Source organism: Bos indicus x Bos taurus, chromosome 3 (assembly GCF_003369695.1).
Source record: "Bos indicus x Bos taurus breed Angus x Brahman F1 hybrid chromosome 3, Bos_hybrid_MaternalHap_v2.0, whole genome shotgun sequence".
Taxonomy (NCBI): Eukaryota; Metazoa; Chordata; class Mammalia; order Artiodactyla; family Bovidae; genus Bos; species Bos indicus x Bos taurus.
Genome location: NC_040078.1, coordinates 27067977 through 27091298, shown reverse-complemented (window position 1 = coordinate 27091298; position 23322 = coordinate 27067977). Strand labels below are relative to the sequence as shown.

Below are 23322 nucleotides of genomic sequence, written 5' to 3'. Positions count from 1 at the left end.
TCCATGGAAGGTTTTAAGGCCAAGAATAGCAGATCTATCCACCCCAATGGCAGCCCTCATTTCCTCAGTGCTCATGGCTGTTTTCCCCTGAGAACAGGGAGGGTTCCACGACAGTTTGCTCCTGCTGCCTCTCCTCGTGCCTCCAGCTTGCCCGTGCTGGCTTGTAAGCCTGCCTGAAGCCATGTCTATGCTGCCTGGACGCAGATAGGACTCTGGCAGTAGAATACTTTTAGTTACAGACCCTCTGTTTGTTGCCATTTAATTTTTGTTTGCAATGCCCCATGGTGGTTGATTTGTAGAGAACAAAATATGCATTTTTACATGCCAGGATATTGTAACATTTAATACTGTTTTGATACTATTATCACAATAATAATCCCCGGGGTGAAGGGAGTAGCAGTGTTGGAAAGTGCTAGAAAAGAAGACCGAGCTGACTCTGAATTGAGGACACGGTGTAAAACACTTGGGGGGGACAACTAAAGAGTCCTTTATAATTGTTTTCTTTACAAAGACAGCTATTAACAAGAGCAAATTGTTTAAGTGGCAGTTGTAATAAAGGAGGGCTTCCTAGGTGGCTCAGATGGTAAAGAATCTACCTGCAACGCAGGAGACTGGGGTTTGATACCTAGGTCGGGAAGATCCCCTGGGGAAGGGACTGGCAACCCACTCCAGTATTCTTGCCTGGAGAATCCCAGGGATGGGGCAGCCTGGTTCCTAGTTCCCTAACCAGGGATCAAACCCAGGCCCTCTACATTAGGAGCATGGAGACTTAGCCACTGGACCACCAGGGAAGTCCCCAGAACTGTGCTTTTAAAGCAATGGGTATTACATCTGCTGCTAGATGGGGACAAGCAGATTTGCAGTGGTAGGATAGATATTGGCTAGGAGAAACTTTGAAATTGTGAGAAGAACTGGCTTTAATGCAGTAAATATTGTAACTTTTATTGCAGTAACAGTGGCAGCTAAGTGGCTTCCTGGAGTACCAAGGAAATGGTTAAAAATAAAGATGCATGCCTAAGATTGTTTCCATGATAACTCTAGTGCAAGCTGGACCAAAGACTTCTATCTTTCCAGTTTCCGAGCTCATTGATCTCCCAAGTGTTTGCTTCCAATGGAAAATGCTAACTTTGTTGTAGGTTCCAACTCTTTTTCTAAAGCCCTTAATTGCAATGGCATGTTTATTCATTTCAGCAAGTACTTACTCAAAGTGCTAGCACTCTTGGCTCAAAATACTGACTTGCATCATGTTTTTCAGACGTCTCCTGACTACTCACAATGACTGGGCCAACACTCTGTGGTTGTGTCAAATCCTCCTCGAAGCCATCCACATTTGGCAGCCTTGGGGGCTGTAAATGCTGAGTCTCTGGTTCCATCAGTTTAATTGTTTCCCAAGCTAGAAGCTTAATTAGAACTGATAGTATAAGAGGTAGATAGAATAGAGAGACAGAATTTGTCCCCACATTCTCTTCTGGAAGTTTCTTTATCCTCAGCACTGCTCTGGGAGTTTGAAAAGATGCCCAATAGTTCTGCCAATGTTCAGGGACTGTCCAGTTCCAATCACTCCCTGATCCTCAGTTTCTTCACATAAAATGAGAGGAATGTTTATTTTCCAAGGTTCCATTCAGAAAGCTCTCCCAAGAGGGGAAAGAGGCCTGTCCCCCAAAATGGTATTTCCCTCTTTGGTCACCCACATCCCAAGGCATCTGTGACTTCTGCACCTCAGTTTTGTCCACAATGTCTCTTTGTCTTAATTTTATAGGCATGCTCAGGGCTCCATTGTACAATCCAGCAGGGATTCTTTTCATCACTCTTTCCCATAAAAAGTTTTCAGCTCCAGCTTCCTTACCATATTTTTTTCCCTTCACCTCTTAAGATTTGTCCTCAACACCTGACGATAAACTTTATCCCTAAAAACACTCCTGAGAATTGCCCAAAAGTGCCTGGACCGTAACACTTGGCTGAGCACTTATAGAAACATCAACATTAGAGGAACAGTAGCAACAACATAACTTGTCTGATATTCTGAAATGTTTTTGTCAAATTATGTGTCTTTCAACAGGACTGGAATTAAAAAATGGATTATCAAATGACTTGAAAATGGAATGGGATACACCTTGAGAAGTGGGATTAGGTGGGTGAAAACAGGGGTGAGGGAGTGTTTGTTGATCTATAGCAAACATTTTTATAAAATGTTCTCAGACTCAGTGATTCACACAGTAGACTGATGAAGAGTAGAAATAGGCAAAAGAGGCTTTCGCTGGGGTCTTCTTGGTTATAAAAGAGGAGAAGCACATGGAACCCCTCTGTTCTTGTGAGGACAGCCCTGTTGAAAGCAATTAGTATCCTTCCACCAAAAATTTCCTGGTCCCATGCTCAGAGACCAAATTTTACAAGTAGGAAGACGGTTCCCATCTTGCAATTTTGAGACCAGGCTCCTCCATCACTTGCTGAGTGGCCTTGTTTTGAGAAAATCCTCAAACCTCCTGTTTCCCACTCTGTAAAATGCAGCTAAAGCCCTTGCCTTCCAGACTTGTGAGAATCCCAGGGAGGATTTTATATGTAAAAGTGCTATAAAGTGGAGCAAAAGTAAATTTCAGATTTTAATACTTCTTCCTTTTATGCCTTTTCCCCAGTCTAGAATATAGCTAGAACTTTGAGGTCCTCTTGAAAGGACCTTCAGCAATCTTCAGCTGCCAAATAAACTGCTGAAAAGGCCAAGGGATTTTTAAATAAATGTCTGATCTTTCAGGGTTATGTTGTTGAATGAAAATTTAAAAAGTGATAATTTTAGTTAGTTAGGGTGGAAAAGGTGATCCACCAGCAGGAGAAACCTACATTGTTTAGAATTTTGCTTTCTACATTTTGTTGTTCCTGCTGTGCTTTTTCCGCTCCGAGCAGGGCCCAAGGGATAATTAATCTCAAACAAGCTGAGAGATCTTTAGTAAGCAAAATCCTCCTACAGGTTAGCAGTAATGGGGGATATAGTGCATGAAAATAAAGCATTTTCTAGACCTTTAGAGGCAGAGCCCTGATAACACTTGATAAATTCCTTCTGTTGAATTAGCAGCATTGGGAACTCTGTTCTGGATTTGGGGGTTCTTTCCCCAGCAGGCATGAATTTGAATTTACAGTTCCTCTGCTCTTCATGGCCTGCGCTGATTTAACCAAGCCTGAAGGTCGCTGGAGAAGGCACCAGTCCTGAACAATGCATTCTTGGGCAAGAGGAAAGAAACAGTTTCTTCTAAGAAGGAACAAGACTTACTCTAATGGCCTAACAACTAACACAGATGCTAGTTTTTTCCCCCTTCGATTTTCTTCCTTCCCTCCCTTCTTCCCAGTTTCTTTCAAGGCTTCACCTCTTTATTTTTTCATGTTAAATTAATAGTTGAAATTAACAGGGCCAGTTTTAGCTTGCTTAGGAAGTTAATGTTTTCCCTGTCTGTTGTCAGAATTCCCAGAGACATGGAGTGACTCTCTCCTGCAAACCTTGTGCTTTCCCAGAGCATGCTTGACTTCCTGAAAACATTGTTAATAAAACCTTGCTTTTTAACTCCAGGAAACCTTCATCCATTGCAGCCTCTGCAGAAGCTGTAATGGGAGGAATGCCACACAGCGCAGCCAGGCCAGGGCCCTCTGGGGGGTTTCTGGGCTCCTCACCACACTCTGGGCCCAGATCCCTCAGAGAAGCAAAGGCTGAGGTGAGAGAGGCCCTGCTGTGCCCGGTGGAAGGCCAGGAGACAGACCCTCAAACATCTTCCCCTCCGCGGAGTCCCTTTTGCTAAAGATATGCATTCCCTTAGGTTTCAGGTGTTCCTCCCCCGTTAAAGTGAATCCCCAAACAGGACAAACAGTTTATATTCACACAGCAACATGAATGAATTAATCGCAGGCCCTCTGGATTATTATTTGGGGGTGTTGAAGCAAAGGAGGGGGAGGGCGCTTGGGACCTCTGGCAACGCCAGCCCAGGCCCTGTGGGATATAGACAACGGAGATCCCAAGACCATAGGAGGCATTCGTGAGAGCACCGAGAGGCTGGCCCTAGAGCCTGGTCGGGGAAGCCATCCGCAGGTAGGCGCAGGGCCTGGGGTCTGCAGGGACGCGCAGTACCTCCTTCAAGCGCTGGCTACAGCCTCTCCGGACTCCCCACCTCAACCTGGTGTTTCCTTTAGCCCCAGAGGAGCTCCCTGATTCCCAGAAAAGCCCCTCCGCGCGACGATTCTGTCCCGGGTCCTCGGAGATTCGGGGGCCCAATTCCAGGAACATCCCCGCACCCACTGCGGACCTTGCGCGCGCTCCAAAGCGGGTCGGTCACGAGGGACGCGGGAGCTGCATGGCCGCCGAATCCCCGCTGCCCAGCCAGCCGGGGCGCCCCGCAGAGGCACGGTCTCGGCCGCCCGGGACGTGGGCACGCGCGCCCCACGCCCCGGCGCCCTCCTGCCTGGAGCCCTGGCCGGTCGCAGCCGGCACGGCCCCGGCCTGGGGGTGGGGTTGGGGCGGGGGGCGGAGCCAGGCCCGTAGTCGGTGTCAGGTTGCTCCGGTAACGGTGACGTGCCTGGCGTGGGCGGGGCTAGCACGCAGGTTGCATATTTTAGGAAGTGAGGAGGAGGCGCGGGCTTGAGCTGCGGCGGGGTCTGGGGCTCAGAGCAGCGGCGGGAGGAGGCGGACACGTGGCAGCAGCAGCAGTAGCAGCCCCGGCGGCGGCGGCGGCAGAAGGCATCGGCCCGAGCCGCCTGCCGTCTTCCCTCCTTCCCGCCTTGCGGCAGCCCTAGCTCCTTCCTCTTCGCTCCCCCGGCCGCGCTTGCTTGGCCGGGAGCCGCTCTCTTCTTTTCTCTCTCATTCTCTGAACAGAAGGACCCGGCTCGGGGCGCACACCACCGCAGCTATGGGGAAGGGGGTGAGTGTCGGGCGAGCCAGGGGAGGGGCGCGGGGAGCCCTGGTCGGGAGGCGGAGGAATGGGAGGAAGTCTGGAGGGCGACCGCAGCCGGCGGGAGGCGGAGGAGGAGGAAGCGGCGCAGCGCGGAACGGGTTGGCAGAGCGGCGAGGCTTAAAAGGCGACGCACTTTGGAAATGGAGGGAGTGCGGTAATGAGGGGCGGACGGGGAAAGAGAGCGCCGAGGGGCCGGAGCGCGGCAGCCCCGGGCAGAGCGCAGACCCTGAGGGTCTGCGGGCCCCCGAGGCCGAGCGCGCCCGGGGTCTGAGGCTCCTGGAGGCGGCGCTTGGGAGCCGCCGGCTCTGGAGGAGAAGGAGGGAGCACGGCAGCCGGGCGGCCCTCGCTGGGAGCGGGCCGCCGGCGGCATCCCCAGCCCGCTCCTTCCCTCCCTCCTTCCGCCCGCCCTCACCTCGCGTCTCTCGCCTTCCTTTCTCCCTCCGCCCTTCTCGCCGGGAGGAAAGGCGTGCTCCTCCCCTTCCCCTGTGGGCGCTCTGCCCGGCCGGTTCCCGGGCTGCGGTTCCCGCCGCGGCTCCGGCCCGGGCCCTAGGGGGCTTGCTATGCGGGGCCGGCCTTGGGGTCCTAGACTCCTCCTGGAGGCGCCAGGGTTTATCCAGTTGTCCGCAGAGGCGGCCGCCCTCCCCCAAAGGGTAAAAAAAAACAAAAACTGCCTTCCCCTTAGTGTGGAGCCGGTCGGGCGGGCTGGTGCCAGAAAGGGTGTGCCTTCGCTCTAGGATGGCCTTGAAGGTATACTTTTGAGAGCTTTGATGGGCCACTTTCCATAAACACGGGCTGCACTCGGGGCAGCTTGAGCAACAGGAGTGGTCATCTTGATGGTGGGGAGGGTGAATGTAGATTTTTTTGGAATAGCCTGGAAGGAGCACGGGCTGATCCACCAGTGTCTCCGGATACTATAAATACGAAAAAAGGAAGGGAAGCGAGGACAGTACAGGTTAGGAGTGTCTACGCACGGAAGAGAGATTCTAGAAGGAACGAATCTCCTCCCCGGGCAGGAGAGAGTAGCACTGTGGGATTACCAGAACGACGGCTGGTTCCTGCATTTTTGTAACTCAGTTAACTTATAGGCCCGAGGCCAAAGTCCAGTCGAGAAAAGTTTATACAAAATGACGATCAGAAGTATCAATTGATGGGATAAAATGACCAGGTCGTGAGAATACCGGTAGGAGAGTATCCCCTCCATTGTGTCCAGGGCTTGCACGTTGTCCGGCGCTTAGTAGGACTTTGAAGGGTCTGAGGGCTCCTCCGTGTGGAGTGAGTGATGGGGGAAGAGGGAGGGTTCATTCTTTGGGGACTCTAAATGGATTTTGAAGGAGGTCATTGAAAGGTTTGGACCTGGTGGAGAAGGGAAGGAGAAGTGGGAATGCACAGCTTGAATCTTTAAAAAGCGTAAGATGTGGAGGGCTGCTGGCTCAGGTCAAGTAGCTGAAGAGAACTGAGCGCCAGCCTCTGTCCTCGGGGGTGCAGACTGGGTTAGTGGCCTGTGCTGGTACACACTGTCAAACCCTAGGTCATTCCAGTAAACAGGCTCTTAAAAGCTCATTTCTATGTCTCTTCTTCAGAAAAAGAGTTGATTTCTGGAGCCACACGTTACTGATTGCAGGACTGTGGAGCCTTCTAGATACGTACCCGAGCTTGGCGTAGGAAGGTGAAGGGATTTGCTCAAGGTCAAATGGTTGGTTCGTGACACACCAGATGTCCCTGATTTGTGAACAGCCTGTAGTGTCCAAGCCTAATGCTCCTTAACAATGACTTATATGCAGAACTCTAAAGTTATTTTTCAGATGAAACTGGGGTGTTTGTTATGTTGGATTAGTGAAAGATGTTTCAGTAAATTATGTCCATAGACCTGTATGTCCCTTGGGTAACCACACACTTGCACAGTAGTGGTAAAGATAACAGCGTACCTGGGCTGTGGAGGTTCAACCTTTATGTCTTATGGATTCTAATAACATGTCTAGGGGCTAGCAAACCCAAAGTTGGAATTGTAACTGGTTAACACAGGCTGATATTGCTGCTTATCTGCTGGGTTGTCATTAGTATTTTGAGTACTCTGATGAATTGAACATTAGGGAGGGGGTGTGTGTTTGTGTTGTGGTGGTGGTGGGGTGTGTGTGTGTGTGTGTGTGTGTGTGTGTGTGTGTGTGTGTGTGCTGGTGGTGGTGGTGGTGGTGGTGGTGGTGGTGGTAATTCTCCTGGGATAAAATAACTGCTTTTGTCCCTAGTGACTTATTCTGATAGTCCAAATGTTCAGAAGGATATTTTATGCTGAAATGTTGGGATTTTTCCACATGGGGATTAAAATGTGGGTGGAGTGGTGACTAAAGCCCTGCTGATAATTGGTTAACCAGGAAGCCTGTGCTGGCAGCTAATTTTTAAGGTCATTGTTCATTTCTTCCCCTCCTCTTCCCACTACTGTTGGGGGCCCAGGTTTTGACTGTATTTCAGGTGATTTTAGTTCTCCTTAAAAAATCGATCTCCTTTGGGTAATGAAATGAAAGAACCAGCTCCTGCTGAATCATTCTTGGATGAAATAGGATTTTGTCCCTTTTTTTTTTTCATACTGGCTGCTTTTGCCAGTGACTTGGCTTAAATCCGCAGCTCGGCCTACCACCCACAATTCTTTAGCCAACCAAAGATACACAAGAAACTTTCTTTTTCTCAAGTTTACAGAAGACCAGGGTGGGGAGGAGGGATGTCACCAGGCCTTTCACCGCAGTTCTCCATTGTTAGAGCATTAACTTAGTTACCTGGAAAAGAAACCATAGTTTATAGCTTATGGGTAGAGATGTAAAGAGGAGCTGGGGAGAAGGTGCAGGTGGAGGTTACACAAGGTATACACGTGTCAGCAGAAACCCTGGTTGCAGGGTCACACTGTCAGCTGCCCTTTTGGAGCTCAACTTGAAAGTGACTGAATCTCCTATGGCTGCTGTAAAGCCAGTACTTTGGACTGAAAACATCATAAGGCAGAGTTCTCAGGATGGAAAGTTGCCTGGGCCCAGCCAGAGAAGAAGGTTGGGGTTGCATCAGACCCTTTGCCTGTCAAGTGTTCAGTGTATATGAGTGTGATTTTTTTTTTCCCCTGCCACCTCCCCCCCCCCCCCGCCCCGCCCCCGCTTTCTGTACCCTGCTGCTGCTCTGAGGGTGTATTCTCTTTGGGAAACTTACTGTTAGTTAATTTGTAGTTTTCTCTGCCAGTAAGTTTGTAACACTCTGGTGACTCACCTTTGGGTGGGAGGGTAGGAAAGGGGAGGTCTGCATCATAAATCTGAGAAGATTGAGAGTAGGCTTGGCCTGACAACGCCCCCCCCCAAAAGGAGGGGGAGGAATTTTTAAAAACCTAGTAAAATGTTTAGGCAGGTGAAGAGTAAAACTTAAAATATCCAGCCCACACCCTCTGCCCAAGTGTTAATCTTAAGTTGCATTTTAAAAAGAAAAAAGTGGATTCAACCTTACATAGCCCATCCATTCTGCACCCCAGAACCCTTTTAGAGCATTGATTCCTGGTTATTTTAGCAACAAATGAATAGATTAGTGACTCTCTGTTCAGTCAGGCTGTGTTCTTTAACAGAATATATCCAAATTTAAGAATGACGGTGGGTTTAAAGATAATTTTCTTGAAAGGAGATTGTGTGGAAAAGTAAAACTAGTTTCTTTATTTAAAACAAAAAAGGTTTTTAAAGCCCCGAAGCGTCAGTTTCTCATCTGACCCTTAGCTAGAGTACTCACCCAAGTGACATCAGCTCTGTTCGGTTTAGAGTGCAGGGCAAGTGAGAGTGGCACCTGTTATTGTTGGGCTTTGGGCATTGAGAGATCAAACATGTATCAAGTATGGGTTTGTGCTGTTCACCAGTTAGTCTTAAGCCTTTTCAAAACTAGAAAACAGTTTTTCTTTCACCTGAAAAAAAGAAAAATACTGAGGGTTGGAAAGAATGGAAAGTATTATGAATTACCCTCTCCGGGGAGGCCAGGTGAAAGTGTCAGTGGACTCTGCTGGGGTGATGGCTTTTTAAGTTCTCGTCTACTTTCACTTTTCAGGTAAAAGGCTTTACACTTTCAGAGTCTTGGTCAAGGTCGTATGAAATGAAATGGGCTTTGCAGCCCTCTGTGAGGGGTGGGAGGACGAACATTTGTGCCATGGTGCCTCCTCCTAGCTGCCCAGGGCCCTCTGCCAGCCAGCAAGCCAGAAGAAGAAACACGAGCGTCAGATCAGATGGCCTCACAGTAATCAGAGTGGCTGCTTTTGGCCAGCACAGCGCTGGGCAGAATGTTTCCCCGGCCCTGCCAGAGCTGTCCAGTTCTGGATTCCGCTGAAATTATAGGTCCAGTAAGTGATAATGTGAAGGACAGAGACTTTCAAAATCCACTAACTGTTTTCTTAAACTCATCTTCATTTATGTATTTTTGGAAAAGGAGATGTAACCAAATCAGGCTTGAACTTTCTCACGTTGCTATGAATCGAGTGTGTGTGTGAGAGGAAGTGTATTCTTTGGCTGGAGTCGGAGGGAGACTATTCCTCTGCATATGAGTCACCTCCTTAGTTGTGCTTAAATCTGTCATCAGGAATCCACAAGAAGTTCTTCATTTATTTGACTGATGTTTGAGATAGCAGATTCTGTCAGAGAGAATAGAAGCACCCCACTCTACCCCCCAACCCACCCTGCAGTTTTTCTCTCTGGTTTCATATGGATCCTGAGCCAAGGGAATTTTGGCCAGTAGACCCCATTCCTTAGTTCCATTGTGACTTGACAGTGAATTATATCTGAACGTTAATTAGTTCTGTATCTGGTTTTGTTCAAACCCTGTTTAGTAACAGCTAGTAGATTTTTTTCTGTTGGTGATCTGAAAAGTGGATCCTGGATGCTTGTGCTTTGGTCTTTGGGACCTGCCTTGTTTTCAGCGTTCAGGTTTCATGGATCAGGGGGACTTGGTTCTTAGTTTGTCTTTCCCGTTTGTCCGTATGGTGAGGGCAGAGCCTCATGCACTTTGGAGTGTTATCATCTTGCATTTTTCTTTTATCCTCCATATGATGCTTCTATGGTGCCATATTGGTTTTGTTTCAACTCAGGGGGCATTTCTCCAGGTTATCACTGCCTTTGTTCTTTTCAGCCTTACAGCTATATTACTTCCCACCCTAGGCTTCGGGGTACCAATTGAGGGGAGTGATCAGGACTTTGGAAATTAATTCAGTCTGCTTTTAATGCTTGTGCCAGTTGTTAGTCCATGGTCTCTCAAACCAACAACTTCGTTTGAGTAGCACTAGCCAGAGTGGTCTGACAAAATGAGAAAAGAGATGAGGGCAGCAAATGGGGGGAATAGGCAGAATATTTTAACTCTTCACAACCCAGGTACCTAGTGTAGAGGTAGAAAGTATCACCCCATTTTTAAAACAACTGAAAAAGCACATTTTTAAAGAGGTAGTAAATCTAAAGTATATTGATTATTTAGATGCTTTAGATTTTTTTTTTGAATGATCATGAATGTATACTAACTATTGCAGGTAGGTTGGGCTGTCAGGCTCCTTAAATTTCACATGCAGGTAGACTGGGGAGGGAGGTTAAGCCTTGTTCATTTTGGGCTGAGGGAACCCGCCAGCTAGAGCTGGAGCTGTTTTCTTTGCACTCTGCTGGCTGATGGACTGCAGCCCAAGTTTGGAGGGACTGAGCTGAGTTCACAAAGAGACCCCCTGCTATGGCCTGGCTGCTTGGTATTCCCCAGCTCCACCTTGGTTTAGGTGAGGGAGACAAGGAATGTGAAGGTAGGGTTGTCCCTTGGGTCACCTCCTCTTCCTCACCGCCTTAATTGCTGCTCTGGGCTGCAGCGTGGCTGTAGAATCACAGCAGTGCCTGCCCTCTCCCATCTCCAGCCTCAGATCCCTGGCAAGAGAAAATTCTTTGTACATAAACTACTTAGTCATTTGGGAGTGATCAGAGCTGTAATGAACGTGGTGTGGTAATATTTTCTGTTTTCCTTGTTTTAGTTGATGATAAAATTAAAAAATGCCCAAAATGAGGTTTCTTTTTTTAAGGTTATGACTTTGCATAGTCAATGAGGAACGGCAGTGATATAAGTTAGTTAAAACCAAGTTATAATAACTTTTATGTAGTGCTTTGCAGAGTATCTTCACATACACTATTAGGTTTGATAATGATGTAATAATACATCAGGAAGATCCGCGCCCTCCCCCCCACCCCCTGCCCCTTTATATATAAAAGAAAGATGTAGTCCACTCTAGGCAGTACTCCTAGGCAACCAGCAGGATCAGAGAGAGATCATCCCTTCGACTCCCCTGCCTGACTGGAATCAGAGGTACCCTTTCTATAGCCCTCTGGGCAAGCTTTTAAATGGGCTGCATTTGGGGCAGTTACTGTTACCCTTCTTCTGGCCCCTCTTGATAGTCCAAAGCTTGCTTTGTCAGTTTTAGAAACAGTGCTGGTTTTAAGTGTTTTGTTTTTGGATTTGACGGTGGCCCCTTGATTCATCCGACTATTGGAATGCCATCTAGAGTCTTCAGTCGTTATCCCCAAGTGTTATTTCCATTTTAGGCCAGGAGGAAACAGGCTGACTGTTCAGGATTGTCTTGCTGGCATATGGCAGAGCTAGAATGACCTGGGGCTGACTTAAAAGCACCATCCGTAGTCTTATCCCAAGGGTATAGATGTCTCTGCTCCCAAGTACCCTCCAGACTTCGTCAATAGCAACTTCTGAAGTTTGAAAGGCCTCTGACTTCCCTATTGGCCACAGGGGATTGTGCTGATAGGGTGGGAACTGTGGTCAGATGTCCACTCTGCTCAATTGAGGACGTTTCCAAGGCCTGCCCTCCTGAGGGCTTGTAGAGATGGATCTGAGGGCCTCAGGGCAACTTTAGCTTATTCAGACCTCCAGTGACTCAACCTCTGGGATAGAAGCTTCTCTCCTAAACTCATTGTACCTTCTTTGCCTTTTTAAAAAATTTAGGGATAATTCTTGGCTTCCCTTGTGGCTCAGCTGATAAGGAATCCGCCTGCAATGCAGGAGACTCTGGTTCAATCCCTGGGTCAGGAAGATCCCCTGGAGAAGGAAATGGCAACCCACTCCAGCCTGGAGAATTCTATGGACTGTATAGTACATGGGGTCACAGCGTCGGACATGACTGAATGACTTTCACTTTCATATGGATAATTCTCTGTACCTGTCATATCTGCTTCCCACTCCTCCCCCTTTAAATTGTCAGTTACTGAAGAGGAGGAAGGTGTCTCACCAGCCCCAACAGGTCATGCTCATTGTAAGGATTCAGTCTGTGCTTTTAAAGAAGTGAAGGCTGGGGCCTCGGCCTGGGGGCTGGAGTGCTGAGGGTGGGCACCTCGCCTGTGCTGCATACCAGCCCCGTTCTGCTCTGTGCGTAAATTCACAAACATGAATAGATGACAACAGAAAATGCTGTTAGAGCAGTGAAGTGAAGTCGCTCAGTCGTGTCTGACTCTCTGCAACCCCATGGACTCTAGCCTACCAGGCTCCTTTGTCCATGGGATTTTCCAGGCAAGGATACTGGAGTGGGTTGCCATTTCCTTCTCCAGAGGATCTTCCCAACCCAGGGATCAAGCCAGTGGGAATCAGCAGCTTTGCACAGGAAGCTTTGGAAGATGTTGTTTACTGTTGTCTGCCTGCAGTTGGGACAGAATTGAACAAACAAAAGGAGTTTGGTGCTTGGGGCTGTGGGGAAAGCTGCAAGTGAACTCTGTTCTCTTCTATCAGGAGAAGTCACTGAAGCTCTTGCCAAAAATCCAGGGCTTGTCGTCGCATTTTGTTGTGAAGATGGTTGGCTAATCAAGATGACACTCAGTAACCATTCAGAACTAGATGAGCTAATTCAGATGAAGAAGCAACTGGAAAATACATAATCTATTGAGAAGTGAAAATGAAACCCCTAAATAAACTAATTTGAAACAATTTAAAATAAATACTAAATAAATGAACCTTGCTCCAAGTTTCAGCCTTGGCTCCTTTGATTAGGAATTTTCTCTCCCCACATCCTGAGCACCCTTTCCCTCTACCCAGATCAAGTGGTGGCAGAACTCAGTGAACCTTTGAGAAAATGAAATCCCCTGGAAGCACGGGGTGAAGTAATGACACTTTTGATTTGAGGCTGTGTCACACTGGGCAAGCCCCTGCCCTTGTTGTGACCTCCCACTTCCTAAATTAGAATGACGGGGGGGCGGGGCTGGGGGAAGGTTCACAAATGGCCCTTTTGGACAGGGTGTAACAGTAACCTTGAGCCTCCATTGTACTTATCCTAGGGAGACAGCACAGTGGTGCCCCAAGGGTCCTGCGCACAGAGCGTGGTACCTGCCTGGCCTCCGCGCACTTCCTAATTGAAAAATTGACTTGTATACCTGGAGGAGTGGGAAGGTTATAGGAGTAGATTGGGGAGGCCATGTTATCATTCCCCTTTCCATGACCTTTGTTTTTCCCAAATGCTTTTCAAAGAAATAATAAAATGTTATCTACCCAATTTTAAGTTGTTCCCTCTTCCACCCTGCATTCCACCCTTCCACACACACAGATTTTTTTTCCCCCTGCTTTGAAACTAGTAATTGAGATTGGTAGGGACTGGAGTAATGTTTGGTTCCCATCAAGATGAGCTAGTATTATTGTTTTACTTGTAGGAAAGAAAGCGAAAAAGCAAAGTAACTCAGTCGTGTCTGACTCTTTGCGACCCCATGGTCTGTAGCCTACCAGGCTTCTCCGTCCATGGGATTCTCCAGGCAAGAATACAGGAGTGGGTTACCATTGCCTTCTCCAGGGGATCTTCCCGACCCAGGGATCAAACCTGGGTCTCCAGCATTGGAGGCAGACGCTTTAACCTCTGGGCCATCGAGGAAGCTTCCTAGGAAAGAACTGAATTGCGTAAGCAGCCTGGTCTTCTGGACAAACAGTGCCTGATGAAGCAATTAAAATCTTGAAGGAAAAGAAATACCTCTTGTTAGTACTTCCCCTGTCTCTTTCACAAATCTCCTGTTTTAAACTTACCCCCTCTTAGTGTGCCATGAATTGATGGAGAAAGGGGAGGGTTATTAGGGAGCCTCTATTTCCAGCTACCTTAAGCATTGAGAACTGTGAAGCTTCAGGCAAGGGGTCTGTTTTTGTAAATGGGGATAGAACTTTGGAACATATCCAAGTTTTAGCTGCTCTAATAACTCTCTCCCCCTCTTTCAGAATGTAAAATGTTGAAAGCCAGAAAATAAAGCCTACAGATGGTGAGGCAGAGGGATTTTAACTCTGATTTTCATATATTTAAATTAAATATCTTTTAATGATACTCAACTTTGCTTAGAGAATTTGTGGACTGGATTTTAAAAATCAATACAAACTGGCCACGTGAGTCTTTGAGAGCTCCCTAGTCAATGTGTTTAATATAAAGTTTCAGGGTTGTGCTTCCTCATTAAATATATGAAGGAAATGCAGTGGTCTGTGGTGAGGAGGGCAGTGGGGGCGGCCATTTTTTTTTTTTGGTTTGTGTTGTCTATTTGCTTCCAGTGTGTGTGATGATTTTCCATTTTAACTCTGGCACCAGGGCTCTACCAGAGAGGCTGTCACCAGTGTGGTTGCTCCATAGTGGAGGGAATGTTGAGAATGTTGACTATCTTTAGCTCTGCTTCATTCTTAACAGATAAGATACAGAAGCTAAAGGACACTCTGAAAAAATTAATCTGCAGGGAACACTGTACATGTAACCACACAAGTTGAGCAGTGTGAATACTGTACATGTCCTTATGTCTTGGCAGCACGAACTTGAAGTTACAATCTCTTTAGAGTCTTAGGGCATTTTTTCAAATTCAAGTGATTATTGTATTTATTTACAACCATACCTGCTATATCGATATGTTTTGATTTTTTTATTTTCAACACAGTATAATTTTAATCTAGACAGTGTTTTTCTACTTACTGCTTTAGTAGCTGGTATACTCCTGAAAATTAGAAATGAATAAGGGAGAGCCGTGAATGAACAGAAATTGCACCACAGAGCACCCATTGTAAGAAAATTGTTAAGATCCCCTTTCTTTGCCCTTCTTAGGAGATGGTGGTGGTTGCAAGCAGATTGTGGGCTGGGGGCCTCTGGAGTGAGGGGTCTCTTCTGTTCTGGGGACCGCCCTTAGGAGCACTAAGTTCCGGCTTTGTGTAGCTGAGCGCAAGCATTTTCAACAGGAGGTGGGGGAGTGGAACAATCTAAATTTAAACTATGGAATCAAAGTTTTCTGTAAAAATTGTTCCAGTTTTCAAGAGGCGTAGGTGGATCCTGTGAATTGTGTGATAATGCACATGCTTCTCCTATATCCTGCCTCTGTCAAAACATTTCCAGGGACTTTTCATTTGGGGGCTTTATTCTCAGGCTGCAGATTGGGGTGGGGACTGCCTTTTTTGTTTTTCACTTAAAGAATTTGAAGGACTCTTGGGCTGACTTCTTTTTTTAAATAAGGTAAAAAAGTTTGTACTCTTAGGCAAGCCCTAAAGGGTATTATATTTAAAGTTGGTATGTAATGACTTCTTTGCAAAGATAAGAATTAAACATGATAATAAAGTCATTAGCATTTAGGTGTATATCATTTAGTCCTCTCAAACATCTAAGGGAATGGGCACCATTATCTCCATGCTGGGGAAGAGAATAGTGCAATTTCAGAATCCTTGATTTGCCCAAGGACACACAGCTGTTAAGTGGTGGAGCCCAGGATTTGATGTCTGATTCAGAGTACAAGTGCATAAGTATAGTGTATTATACTCTAAGTTAGTGATGTGAAGATAGTTTCATCTTTCAGTGGGGAAGATGAAGGGCCATGGTATGGAAATGTTGACAGTACAACCCTCTCCCCCGCCCCCCACCCCAGATGGAAGCAGCTGGTAGGGCCATTCTGAGTCCTGACAAGGCCTTCCCAGTGGTCTTAGTGCCCTAGGGTGCAGATGGCCTGTCTTGAGCTAGAGATGGCAGTATTCTGGATAATACTGGACTGTTGTCGAGTATGCATCATCAGCACATATATTTCCATGGATATTAGCCCAATAACTCTTCAAGATGCTCACCTAAAACTGCTGAAAATCCCTTTCTCTACCACCTTGAATTTTGAGGTGCTGTTCCTAATTCACAGTCACACCTTTCCCTCGTTCCTCTATAGGTTGGACGTGATAAATATGAACCGGCAGCTGTTTCAGAGCATGGGGACAAGAAAAAAGCCAAGAAAGAGAGGGATATGGACGAGCTGAAGAAAGAAGTTTCTATGGTAAGTACCAGCAGGAAGGGTGCTTTCTGTTCTTAAATAGGAATTGTATCTTACATCCTTGAGTGTGTGGTGCCCCTCCCCCAGCCATTCTTCAATCAGATTTGCTTCATTTTCAAAGTTAAGAGATTATAGCAGTCCTACAAATGTTACTGAATCGTAGAGGTTGGTATGGAAAATTTTCATTGTAAAAGCTGTCAGTGGATTGGACAAGTTATTTAATACTCTGTATTCAATACTCTGTATTTAATATTCAATACTCAGTATCCAACCAAAGGTCCACAGAGGAGCGGTTGATATCATGGGCCTTTGCTTCTGTGTTTCTGAATCATACTGCATGTAGGGAACTTCCAACCTCTTCAGGCGGTGGAGGCCTCCATGGATGCAACCTGTCTAGAATCTGCCTGGTCAGGCTGTGAAGGCCCCCATTATACAGCTTGAGCCATTCGCTAGTGAAGACCACTCAGAAGGAGCTGTGTGGTCACCAAGCCATTGGCAATGGTGAGAGTACATATACTAACTTGTATTCTGAGCCTAATGATAGTGAGGGATGACACTGATGGTTTTTTAATTCTTTTTTTAGTGATAAAATGTTTAATTCTTTTCCTTTTGTTTTCCCTTAGGATGATCATAAACTTAGCCTTGATGAACTTCATCGCAAATATGGAACAGACTTGAGCCGAGTATGTTCTAATTTTCATTTGTTGCATAGAATTCTGATCTTTCCCCTCACATTTTCCCCTGGTATCACAGGCCTAACCTTGGCGACTCCAGAATATTGATAGCCACCATCCATATCATGTCTGCTATGTGACATGCACAGAACTTGGGCTCTTATATGCTGTTTTACTATTTTGTTTCCCCTGAAACTTTCTGAAAATAGTTATTATTTTCCCCATCTTGTAGCAAGTGACAGGCAACAAGTAGGAGCTCCAGGATTTGAAACCGAACAGATCCAAGGTCATGCTCACCACCTGACCTTGTGAACACAGATGTTCCATTTATTCTTTGACATTGTTAAATTGAGTTGAAAATTTCAACTAGTTGAATCTTGAACAATTCAGATTTCTGTATTTTTATCAGCTAGCTCATGGTATAGTAGGTCAGAACCTTAGTTTATTCTATCATTTATTAGGAACTTTTTTTACACAGTTCAAAGAAACTTCAGTAAAATATGTACTGTATATCCTTGTTATCTAGTGGCTTTTGATGTGTTAATTGTTTGCCGCAAACAATATAAAGTAAAATCGGGGCGGGGGGAGTTTGTTCTTTTCTGGACAGTCACTAATAAGTCCAAGGAATGACTTGAGTGCCAGCTACGATGGAGCTGTTTTTTCAGTAAATTACCAACAAGCTCAGAGAAGTTTGGGGCCGTAGGCTCTGAGAGGAGGCCTGGCACTAAGACCCAGCAGGCAGTTGTTCTCTGAGCACCTCACGTGGGTTATCTCACTGAAGTTTACTCTAGGTTCCTATGACGTGTGTTCTCGGCAACCTAGGTCACTTACTCAAATGCTGTGGGGCTGTTGTCTTGTAAAATGGGATTAATGAAAGGGTAGGGTAAAGGTTGTGGTGAGAATTAAAGTTAACTGGAAGTACTGGATTCAGTGCCTGATACTGGAAGTACTGGATTCAGTGCCCGATACTGGAAGTACTGGATTCAATGCAGCTCAGTGTCTCTGAGCTGCAGAGACAGCTCAGATGGCTGGTGTCGGTGGTGGTCATTCTGTCTAGGGATTGTGTCATGAACTTGAGGCAGAGGAAGGTCCTGAAATAAGTCCATGTGGACCCCGTAGGTATTCTTGTCCCTTTCCCCATATTCTCGGGTTAATTCCAATATTAAAGATAACTTGAGAACAAAATATATATATACATGCTTCAGGCAAACATGTCTTTTATGTCTTTTGTGAAAGTAGCCACATTTTCCCCTCATGGTGGGAGCTGTGTGTCTCTTATCTGCTGTCAGTGCATCTCAGATTTAAGGCCCATTAGGAAACAGCAGGGCCTCAGTCCAGTGGGCTTTTCTTCCAGTGAATACTTTTTTTTAAGATTTTATTTGTTAATTTTTTGGCCACCCCAAGTGGCTCATAGGGTCTTAGTTCCCTAACCAGGGATCAGACCTAGGCCCTTGGCAGTGAAAGCCCACATCTTAAATCACTGGACCACCAGAGAACGCCCCCATTGAGTACTTCTTAACTGATGGGTGTCCTGGGGTTATTAGCTCAGATATTACACAAGTGTGACCCCTTCCCCACCAGACAGGTGTTTTAATTGCCATCCAAGGAATGAAGTTCTATACTGAAACTTGGCAGTTAACCCAGTAACAGGGTGGATTCTGACAGATTTTTTTTCCTCCTTTGATATGAATAGTGTTTTTTTCTTTTTCCACTTCCTTGACAGATTCAATACACAGGAAACTCTTAAGCTCTTAATTTGCAAAACTGAATCAACTAGTTAAGGTGGGATGTCTTTTTGGTAAATGCAGTTTGGCGTGAATTCCTTCTGTAAAACTCAGAAGAGACCATACCAGATTCCAGTCTGTCCATGGATCAATTTTAAAAGAATTTCAGTCTGAGTGTTGTAGGTTCTTCAGGACACTTGGGCTCTTGTTGGCCTGAACCATAGGGTGGTCATCAGCATTTTCTAGCTTCTGCGTTGGCCTGGGACATTTAGTTTCTCTCTGCTTCCTTCTCAGCTGTCAGGTAGCTGTGTTAGCTTGTGAGCCCTGGAGCAGTTGGTCTTCCTTATATCCCTCTGTTTTTCAGGGCTTAACAACTGCTCGAGCTGCCGAGATCCTAGCCAGAGATGGACCCAACGCCCTCACGCCCCCTCCCACGACCCCTGAATGGGTCAAGTTCTGTCGACAGCTGTTTGGGGGGTTCTCAATGTTACTGTGGATTGGAGCAGTTCTTTGCTTCCTGGCCTATGGTATCCAAGCTGCTACAGAAGAGGAACCTCAAAATGATAATGTGAGTACCATAGTTCTAGTGTGGATTGTTAGGTATGTGTAAGTGCTTAACAGTCCACCCTCTGCCAGCTATTTATTTTCAGTCACTACGGGTTACTTGATGGTTTTATTTTATTTTATTTTATTTTTTTTACTTGATGGTTTTAAACTCTGGGAAAAGTAACATCAGCATCAATTGCCTTCAGGGCCCGTACGTCTTCCTTCTTCACTTCGGGTTCTCTCTCTGTCCCCTCCCTGTGTTTAGATGTTCTTCCAAGCTGGGCATCTGCCCTGCACGCTGCTGCCATGAACGGGCAGCTCTGCTCAGGCCCTATGCAGGTCCTTTGCCACTGAGTGGAGGGCATAGTTTTGAAACATTACACACATCCAGAAATGTTTGGTAGCCATTCTTCAAGTCATAAGTTGTCTTGAAATACGTTTAACAAAGCAGGAGAAACTGATTCATCTGGAACACTTCCCCAAGCTAGTGACCAAGTATCAGTGTGACTCCATTTCTGACTTGCTTGGACACTGTCTCTAGGAAGAAGCATGAAGGCATGAGTTTTGTATTTCTGAAGCCTTAATCTCTCGCTGTCTTTTTTTTTAAGTGTTTTTTATTCAGTCAAAAATTAACTGAATGTCCCCAGTCCTTTACTGAGAGCTGTGCCGCCCTAACTTGTCTGTTCTGTCACAGCTGTACCTTGGTGTGGTGCTGTCTGCTGTCGTCATCATAACCGGGTGTTTCTCCTACTATCAAGAAGCTAAAAGCTCAAAGATCATGGAGTCCTTCAAAAACATGGTTCCTCAGGTACCTGCTGCTTTTTGTCCTTCCCCATCTGGTAACTTGAAGTGCCAAGAGTGTGAACCAATGTGAGGTTAAGGCCTTCCAAGTATTCAGTGGCTCCACCAGAGAGAGAGGGACACCTCCCCCACCTAAGACCACATCTGTTTTTCTTACACCCCGGAAAGGGAGCGTCTTCCCTCTGAGCGTACCACACGATGGCAGTGTGAAGACTGCCTCTTAGGTAGCCTGAGCAAGCTTTCGTTAACTCGTGTAAATAAAAAGCTAAGTCTTGGTTGTAATGCACATAGTTAAGATCACAGATGGTTTTGTGATTTGGACACTGCCTTCCCGGTGGTATCCATTTTTACCTGACGGAATGGTGTAAACGTGTCCCCTTCCAAAAGCAAGCCCTCGTGATTCGAAATGGTGAGAAAATGAGCATAAATGCGGAAGAGGTTGTCGTCGGAGATCTGGTGGAAGTGAAAGGAGGGGATCGAATTCCTGCCGATCTCAGGATCATTTCTGCAAATGGCTGCAAGGTAGGTTTAAACAGCCTCCACGCTTGGTGCAGAGGGAGTGGAGTGGTCCCGCAGCCCCAGATGAGGCTCGTGTCGCTCATGTGACATGTTTGACTTTATTCACGGGCAGGTGGATAACTCCTCACTCACGGGAGAATCAGAGCCACAGACCAGGTCTCCGGATTTCACCAATGAAAATCCCCTGGAGACACGGAACATTGCCTTTTTTTCAACTAACTGTGTTGAAGGTAGGACCGTTTTGAAGTACTCTTCAGCACAGCGTGGCATTTATCTTGGGCTTTAATGACAACCACCAAAAAAAATAACCCCACGGCCACAATTTCTCTTTGTTTTGTGGGTCCCATTTCTGACCACCTCAGTCAAACACGGTAGAAGCAGTTGACATGCTGGCAGGAAGACACAGTAAACCTCGTGGCTGTTTTTTCCCTGTTCCCTCTGCCTCACATGTCCCTCTTGTGTTGGCAACACTAAGCTCAAGTAAGGTTTGGAGCTGCGGTCCTGCTAATGGAGTGAAATCCCAGAGTCCATATAGTTTAAAACAAACAGCATATACCACCAAAGATGTGACCCTTAAAATTATGGGTGTTTCTTCTCTTTTTTCAACCGTGCTGTGTAGTTGTGCAAATTCTGCAGCTTCACTGATAAAATCGGGTACAATTTCCCGTACTCTTTTTTAAGGCACTGCACGTGGCATTGTCGTGTATACTGGGGATCGAACCGTGATGGGCAGAATTGCCACGCTGGCTTCTGGGCTGGAGGGGGGCCAGACTCCCATCGCTGCGGAAATTGAACATTTTATCCACATCATCACGGGTGTGGCTGTGTTCCTGGGCGTGTCGTTCTTCATCCTTTCTCTGATCCTTGAGTACACCTGGCTGGAGGCTGTCATCTTCCTCATCGGCATCATTGTAGCCAACGTGCCAGAGGGTTTGCTGGCCACCGTCACGGTAAGAGGCGGGGAAGGTGATGCTTGCCCATTCTGAAGGCCTGCCTCAGGGTGAGGTTCATCCACTGTCCTCTCCTCGGGGTCTGCCGACTTGGTTTTTTGTGGTTTTTTTCTTGCATGTGTTTATATGTGGGTTTTCTTCGGAGCCAGCTGGGGAGGGTTAAGACAGTGAGAAGACCTCAGCACATTTTTATGTGGAAGATAGTAAACCAGAAGCATACGTTTTTTTCCCGCCCTTGAATTATCACATGATCCAGAACAGTGTAGTCCAGAAAGGAGAAGAACTTAGGGCTGAGTGGGAAAAACAGAATATGGTAAATCCTGACTATTTTCACTTTGCTTGATAGCCTTTTTGGAGGGGGTGGAAGGAGCCCCATATACACGTGGCCATTATTATTTCTTCCGACTTCAGAGGAAGGTTAGAGAGATTTAGTTTTAAGAAAGACGTCTATGGGGGCAGGGGTAGCCAGAGTTCCTATAGAACGGCTGCCTGGCCATTTGAAGTATTAATAATCTGTTCCCAATGCTTCAGGTGTGCCTGACGCTGACTGCAAAGCGCATGGCCAGGAAAAACTGCTTAGTGAAGAACCTGGAGGCTGTGGAGACCTTGGGATCCACGTCCACCATCTGCTCAGACAAAACTGGAACTCTGACCCAGAACCGAATGACAGTGGCCCACATGTGGTTCGACAACCAAATCCACGAGGCGGACACGACAGAGAATCAGAGCGGTAAGGCCGGCCCGCCCCCACAGCTCAGCCTCCCCTGCTTGAAGTTGGGTAGAGCGTCATGGGTTTTCAATGTTTCTGGTTTGGGGGTTTTGTTTTGTTTTTTGTTTTTTTGCATGTCAATTCAAGCATGGTTGGGAAAATGCCTAAACCCTGACTAGTTTATGGGGAAAGGAGATGTGTCATTTCACATCTTTCTGGGACTTCAGTACACAGCTAAGCACTTTGTTCTTGTCTCTTTTTGCCTCCACCAGGTGTTTCATTTGACAAGACTTCGGCCACGTGGCTCGCTCTGTCCAGAATTGCAGGTCTTTGTAACAGGGCCGTGTTTCAGGCTAACCAGGATAACCTGCCTATCCTGAAGGTACGCTCAGCAGTTCTGTTACGATTGCCTCCAGGTTGTGCTCATGCCACACAGGAACTACCACCTGAGGGTTCGCTTTAAAAAGCACGTGACCTTTGGGTGTTGTAAAGTCGTTGTCTATTGTAAGACACTTGGAATGGTGTGTAACTCTTTGCTGTGTGTAACCTGAGTTGTATTGCCTGTAGATCCCCAAGTATTTACAATACCCTGTGGTCAATAAAGATCAGTAAAGGGGGAATGTATGGGAAAAAAACTGACTTAAGTAGGAGGGGGCAGGCAGTCCACCTAACTTGTAAAATCCGGCTTGACTCCTCTTGACTTTATATCCTAATCACCTCACCTAGTGGACAGTGAGGGCTACTTTTGTGACTCGATAATCGTATTTGCATATTATGATACAGCAGATTCCAGTCAATCCCTTAAGCCATTTATTTTCTTAAAATAGCTCAGCTATTTCTCTTATCTTATTTGTTCTTAGCTTGCTTACTAATGATGCAAAAATAAGCTAATTAAGCTCAGCCTCCTGGAATTCGCATGAAATTTGCAATGACTAAGATATTACCGTGTGACCCAGTAAAGACTTGGTCCCAGAAAGATCATGAGCTATACAAGGTCCTTGAGGCCGAGAGTAGCTGTGTGGATCCCTTGGGGCGGCTCACTCTCCCCAAAGCTGCCTGTGGTGGATCTGGGTAGAAACTGTGTTGTCCAAGAGAATGTGGCTCAGATGGAACTGAGATGACCTCTGTTGTGAGGATGGGGGTCCTTTATTCTTGAAAGGAGTTTCTTGGCATTGAAATGATGTTGATTTGGGGATGATGTTCA

General features: G+C 46.4%; 1 protein-coding gene and 1 long non-coding RNA gene across 2 annotated transcripts in view; both read left to right on the top strand.

Annotated features, from left to right (window-relative positions):
• The first annotated feature begins 4608 nt into the window (after positions 1 to 4608).
• ATP1A1 (ATPase Na+/K+ transporting subunit alpha 1) overlaps positions 4609 to 23322 on the top strand; it is a 32390-nt gene continuing 13676 nt past the window's right edge. The window contains exons 1-10 of the mRNA XM_027535865.1: positions 4609 to 4895; positions 16094 to 16198; positions 16819 to 16878; positions 18958 to 19161; positions 19834 to 19947; positions 20328 to 20462; positions 20572 to 20689; positions 21141 to 21409; positions 21941 to 22139; positions 22391 to 22500. Coding sequence (XP_027391666.1) covers positions 4884 to 4895; positions 16094 to 16198; positions 16819 to 16878; positions 18958 to 19161; positions 19834 to 19947; positions 20328 to 20462; positions 20572 to 20689; positions 21141 to 21409; positions 21941 to 22139; positions 22391 to 22500 — 1326 coding nt within the window. The 5' untranslated portion in view covers positions 4609 to 4883. The remainder of the gene's footprint in view (positions 4896 to 16093; positions 16199 to 16818; positions 16879 to 18957; positions 19162 to 19833; positions 19948 to 20327; positions 20463 to 20571; positions 20690 to 21140; positions 21410 to 21940; positions 22140 to 22390; positions 22501 to 23322) is intronic.
• LOC113888920 lies at positions 5590 to 12906 on the top strand. The gene is made up of 2 exons (XR_003510123.1): positions 5590 to 5675; positions 12681 to 12906. It is a non-coding gene; the product is annotated as an uncharacterized LOC113888920 (long non-coding RNA).